Here is a 6,374-nt window from a genome sequence, read left to right as displayed (position 1 = left end):
GATTTGAGATTGTCTCACAGTAATTCCAGCATTATGATAAACAATAAAATGACCTGAATAGTTACTGTTGCCTTTAGGTCATTTTGGAAACGCCGAAGTCAGATAATGAATACTTGATGCTAGATGAAATCCAAGATCCTGGATACTCTGAAATCGCGGATTTTGCCTCCAAATCCGTGAGTTTTGTAGACTAACTAACATTCAATTCTCTTGATTTACTTTCAATTTTGTTTATTCACTTCCATTATACCTTCTAAATGCCTTTCGATCCATCAAAAGCAGCTTGAGAAACACATCTTTACGTTGCTTCTCTCCCGCCCCTTCTTAACCACTAAATTTTACTTAATAGGATCTAACTATTACATAATAAAAGATATTCTTATAGTGTCTCATCAGAAGAATAGGTCTCCTTGTCTCATAGAAAGATTCGAATTTGGGGATGATAATCAACTCCAAAGTTTGTGACTTTAGAGTAGAGGCTCAAATTAAGTTGGATGTGAGAGTATAGGTCAAAAGTATTTTTTGTCTTTTCAAATATTCATGTTAAATTTTAGAATTCAGTATCTGCAAAGGTTTATGCTAGAATGGTTTCCTTAACTGGACTATGCTGGAGTATATAACCACAGTGGTTCATTCATTATTTTACGTTTGAACTCTCAATTTTAACTTTAAATATTTGCATTATCTTTAAATTTTTCATTAAATATCCATGTATCCGCACGTCCTGAGGTTTTATATTTGCTTGAATATTGTATATTATCAAATCAGAAATAAAGATGAAAATCGTTTGAGGATATCTTGATTTTAGAATTACAACTCATCGGATAAACAGTATGATAAACCAGTACATATTGTTCGTCCTTTTAAAAAGGGAAAACATCATGCAAGAAGCATGCATTTAATTATTAGTAGAATTAACAGCTGAGTTAGTTATTTCAATTCAAATTTTATTCAAAATTATCGATCGTTAGAATTATATGTTTATAATTAGACCATAATATTCATATTCTGAAGAAAAGAAACCCTTGTATACAGTGTAACTTTTGAGGTAACATTTGTAAGTTCATGTGTAAGTATTAAGCGTAGTAAAATGTTATACCACCAACAAGCATTTAACTAATTTTGAATTTTTTTTTAATTTTTTAAATCGTTTTGTCAATAGCAAGCAAAACCACCTTTTCCCAAAAGAGAAATCCGTTGACGTCCATACGAAGTAAGCGACCGTTTCTTATTGGTGGTTTTGTCTTCTTCTTGACTATAATTATCTCCACTCTTGTGACTGTGGTGGTTCTGTATGTCAACAAAAAAGGTGAACAATTTGCTTATTCCTTTTATTGGTTAAAAACTTTTAGTTTTGCCTGCATATATTCTTTATGATGTTTAATTCTTCTGTTGAAATGCTTTAGATACACCCGAATCCAATGCGAACATAAACAAAATGTCGACAATAACTCCATCAATTTCAATGATAACAAATACGACAACAACGACATCAGCTCCAGATATATCGAGTAAGATTAAATTTTAAGACACTTTACGTCTGAACATTTCAGATTGTTATCCGTGTATAAGTATTTCCCTATTTCTATGGTTTTAAAATGTTCTTCTTTTGATAAAAGGCTTATCTCAAAATTATTATCAATTTATAGTGAACAACCCCACTATTCAAGCTGTGAATTAACTTGAAGTTTTGATAAATTTGAAATATTATTCTAATAAATTTTTGATTTTTTTTTCAAAAAGTTAAGAATTTATCTTTTGGATCAAGAAAATTTTGAAATCCATACTAACTTCGTTTTATATGTTTTTTTTTATTTTAGCTTTAAATAAGCACAAAGATTGCAAGGAAATATACCAACAAGGTTATACCAGTACCGGCGTGTACACAATATACCCCTACCTTCCTGGAACCAGACCAGTGGAGGTTTACTGTGATATGACAACCTATGGAGGGTGTTGGACGGTTGGGATCAGGCTTAATTACTATTAATTTATACAATTGAGCTATTAATTTAACAATAATTATATTTTCGCTCATTTCTGTCACTTCCTCTCCTTCAATTTATGTTCATAATCGTATGATGTGTACTACAAGATTTACATGGTTACTTGTCATTAAAGTATGTTGAGACGGATAAAATGTATTAACAATTAGAAGAAGAGATTTGATGTTTCACCTTGTGCTAGACTAAGTCAAATTGATGGGTTCAATACCAACTTCTTTGTCTAAAAACATTGCTCATAACAAAACAGCAGTAGAAATTCAATGTTCTCTATGTATCGGTTACATATCTAAAGGCCGGTATACACGGTAAGATTTGTATTATAAGATTTGTATTATAATACAAAATCGTACTGTGTATACCTCCTAATACAGTGTATCATAAGATTTTTCGAATCTTATTAAACTGTATTAAGAATAGAGCAATGCTCTGTTTCCTAGTACAAGTCTTAACTTACCTATCACTTTCAACCAATCAAATGATGACTCTAGGGGTCATCCTATTTTTAACATTACTAAAAAAACACATGGTAAATAATAATGATCGACTTTACAAGTAAAGACATCGAAAAACTCGTGGCTTAATGGGAAGGGGGAAAAGGACTTGTGGAATATATCAAGCAGTGCAAAGTACGATGATAGACACTGCTATCAGAGCCCCATCCTCCTTCTTTATTATTTTGACAGAGGGAGAAATACGGCGGGGAAAACACGTTGGAATACGTTGTTTATTTACAATCTTATAAGATATGTATTAGCGTGAGTACAGGAAAGTATTATAATACAAAAGTATTATAATACTTGTATTATACTACAAATCTCATCGTGTATACCGGCCTTAAGTTGTATATCTTGTGTATGCTCGTAATCCTTACTTACGCATCACAAAAGCCTAGCCAAGCACCGACTTGAATGTGTAATTTACGTCGTTATCCATGCATAACTTACTCTGGTGCTAAAATAAATGTTGCGCATTTGAGTGTGAATTTAATTTACGTATCCAAGCACCTATCTAAAATGTCTCAACTATCTGTTAAAATGAACTTTTAATTTTTTCAGGTGTTTCAACATAGGACGGATGGATCGGTTGACTTTTATTTGGATTGGGTAGACTATAAATCAGGGTTTGGACAAGCAAAGGGAGAGCACTGGCTTGATATGCAAATATATAGATGAGATGGAAAACGTTTCATTAGTACATGATGCATCTTAAACAACGGTATTAAACACACAATAGAAATAGTTTATGGTTTATTCCAGTTGTAATAATAGTAACAGAAAAACGTTTTATTTGGCTAGTAATTGTTAGAAGTGCAGAATTGTTTTAAAATATTTTTTTAATGTTTTAAAATATATAAAATATTTTCAAAACAAATCAATTGTAAAAAAAAAAAAAAAGTTTTACAAATATTAACTTTTAGAAAAATTTTCAAAACATTTAACAACGTTTTCAGTATGTTTAAATGACAATCATGTGCTAACAAGGATGTTCGGGGTTGGCGGGTTAAATTAAGCATTTTAAAGTTTAAATATTTTTTATCTATTCTGATTGACTTTTTGAATGCTTTTTTTTTTCATAAAATTCGAATTTATAGAACATAAAGTGTTTATAAGTACTATATTTTCTACAGGAAATGATCACTTACATCATCTAATGATGCTTGGAAAGTCAGATTTCTATGTTCGTTTGGAAAGATTTAGCGGTGGTTGGTACTTCGCCAAATATAACGATTTCGTGATTTCAAGCGAAACAGATGGTTATAGAATGAGACTTCAAAGTGGATTATATCAGGGGAATGCAGGTAATCATTCAAGTGATTTGAAGGGCTATCTTAAACGTTAAAAAGAGATGACAAGATTAAGCCAGATTCTTCTGGGAACATAGCAACTTAAGAAATGTATTCATCTGAAAGACTTCAAAGATTTGATTGAATGTATTTGTCGTTTGTTTCGATTAATTGATTTGTCATAGTTCTTTATCATCCATTTGATTTTTTTTTTGCTTTCATTTTAAATCGAAAAATTTAAATATTATTCTAGGGGATTCCATTGAAAGTCACGGAACAACCAATACAAATGGATACAAATTCAGCACACGTGACGTAGATAATGATTTTGCCGAAAATAGCTGTGCAGTAGCACGCAAAGGTGCTTGGTGGCACAATATATGCACGTGGGCAAATCTAAATGGAATTTATGGAAACGGAACTTGTAAGACAGCAGGGAATTGCAATTTTTTGGGATTCTTTGACAAAAGCTTTAGGGGTGAAAAAATTTTTTATGAGGGTCCAAAGAAAAAATTAAAATTAAAATACTTTCGGGACTTCTTTTGATTTTTTGTTATACTCTAATAAATTTGCCGAGCTGTTTTTTTTTTACATTTAACAATTATTATGGTGATCTAGAAAATAGTATCTATCTCTTTAACAAACTTGTAATATGTCCTATGGATAAAGTATTAGTATCCACTCACAATAAGTTATTGCACTTTTTTAAAGTCTGTTCTGCTTTTTTGTTCAGAATTTGTATAAAAAATTAAAGTCGTAAAAAAATTATCATAACAGACATATATATCAAACAATTATTGCAGTATCCAATATCAACATAGTGATTGAACAACCAATCACCAAAAAGGATTTCCTTTAAAGTTGGCTAAATCATCGTATTTTCTAAAACACTGCTATTATTATAATACTATTATGCGCTTCATTCATATAAAACGTGAAAAGAATCAATTAAACATAGGGCGGTAACAGGCTTCAGGCATGGGGCAGTGGTACAAGTGAAAGAGGTTTGCCTATAGTCGCGGAGTAAGGAGTTGATCCTTACGTCACAAGTTCAAACTGCTGTTGGGAAACCCGGGGAAATTTATGAGACCGAATTGTCCCATGTCGCAGTAAGAGCTGGCATGAAAAAAAAACCCCTCACTGCTAAATGGTCGTAAATAAACAGTATAGGACAAAATACGCAGCTCTCCAAGTTGTGGCGTCTCCAACTGAGTAAAAAATTCTCAAGAGGGACGTTAATATATGAAATATGAAAAAGATGTGGCAGACTCTACGGTATTTTTTTAGTTCCTTGGGATACATCAAGTAGACATATTAATGGACGTAAAGGTCTGTTAACAACTGATGTTGGCGATGAATAACTCCAGCAGTCTTTAACACTGAGAATATTTCTTCTGTGTAGAATCGGAGTATCTCTTAAAAAAGGAAAATTTGACGATGAAAAAAATAACAAAAAATAACCGACTTCAGTTTTCATAAAAGAAATAGTTCTTTATAATTTAAAAAAAAAAAAAACTTTTAAAATAATCTTTAAGAATATGTTTTGATGCTAATTTCTTTCATTGTAAGATAAAAGTTAAAGTCCCATTCGAAAATTTTTAACTCATATATAAACATCACTATACGAGGACTGTTTAATAAAAAATATAGCCATGCTTGAGAAGAAACAAAAACGATTTTCAATGATTTAGCCTTCAAGTTAATGATTTCATTTAAATATTTTCTTTTAATTGACACACATGTCTGTAACATTTTTATCCAATTTCTGATTAATTTTAGAACACATTTTTGAGTATGACCCTTCGTATACTAAATATCAACCCTTATTTCCCAGGCTTGTTATTCTTCCTGAAAGGTGTTTTTACAAGTTTGGGAAAAGAAATAAGTCAAAGGGTAAAAGATCTGCGAATATTTCAGAAAATGACATAGAAAATTGTTTGTGCTTTTGCAATTCTTTGCCCTTCTAAATTTGACTTTTTTTGTCAAGTGCATCTTGTTGTAAATTTGTTTTGAGGGTTTAAAGCTAAGCATTCAAGGTTTATTGCAAACGTGTATAAATACAATTTTTGATATTTAAAATAATTGTTAAGATATTCTTACACACTGTAGTTTTCAATCATTTTTCAAAACATAGGTTGACCATTGAGTATTAAGCTTTTTTACTGTCAAGTTTTCTTGAAACCAGTGTAAACTACCCCCAAAACGATACTTATCAATTTTGCTATGTGTCTTCAAGGCAATCAAATACCATCAATGATAATTTATTGAATTTTTGCAAACAGTACAGCCAAGGGCGGTACGGTTCCCATTTTGATGCCCATTATATCATTTTTTATCATTGCCGGAAATCCACTGCTTATATGTCTATAGAATAGACATTTATTGCTGTACGTTTCACATAGTTCAGTGTATATTTCTTTAGGATTCTTAACGAGTATTTCAGCAGCTTAGACGAAGCGTTTAATTCCTCTTTAAAACTGACATGAACTCTTAAAAAGCCATCATTTTTCATCTTTGTACGACTTACTACATTCCTGTACGCCTTTGTCCGCCATATTTCTTCGATTCCGCCATATTTAATTGAA

The 6,374-nt window shown here is 31.3% G+C and overlaps 1 protein-coding gene and 1 pseudogene across 1 annotated transcript; both read left to right on the top strand.

Annotated features, from left to right (window-relative positions):
- Positions 1–1,190: 1,190 nt before the first annotated feature.
- On the top strand, positions 1,191–3,178 carry LOC134248511 (microfibril-associated glycoprotein 4-like). The gene is made up of 4 exons (XM_062730906.1): positions 1,191–1,309; positions 1,407–1,511; positions 1,821–1,963; positions 3,062–3,178. Exons 2-4 carry the CDS (start codon positions 1,439–1,441, stop codon positions 3,176–3,178), a joined length of 333 nt encoding a protein of 110 aa, XP_062586890.1. The 5' UTR covers positions 1,191–1,309; positions 1,407–1,438.
- A 70-nt stretch (positions 3,179–3,248) lies between these two features.
- On the top strand, positions 3,249–4,291 carry LOC134248510 (ficolin-2-like; annotated as a pseudogene).
- Positions 4,292–6,374: the final 2,083 nt, after the last annotated feature.

The sequence above is a fragment of the Saccostrea cucullata genome, unplaced genomic scaffold (genome assembly GCF_032062105.1).
Source record: "Saccostrea cucullata isolate Sc308-1 unplaced genomic scaffold, CSIRO_AGI_Scuc_v1 ctg20228, whole genome shotgun sequence".
In the NCBI taxonomy this organism is placed as follows: Eukaryota; Metazoa; Mollusca; class Bivalvia; order Ostreida; family Ostreidae; genus Saccostrea; species Saccostrea cuccullata.
The sequence above is the reverse complement of the archived record's forward strand: the minus strand, read 5'-3'. Positions and strand labels throughout refer to the sequence as shown.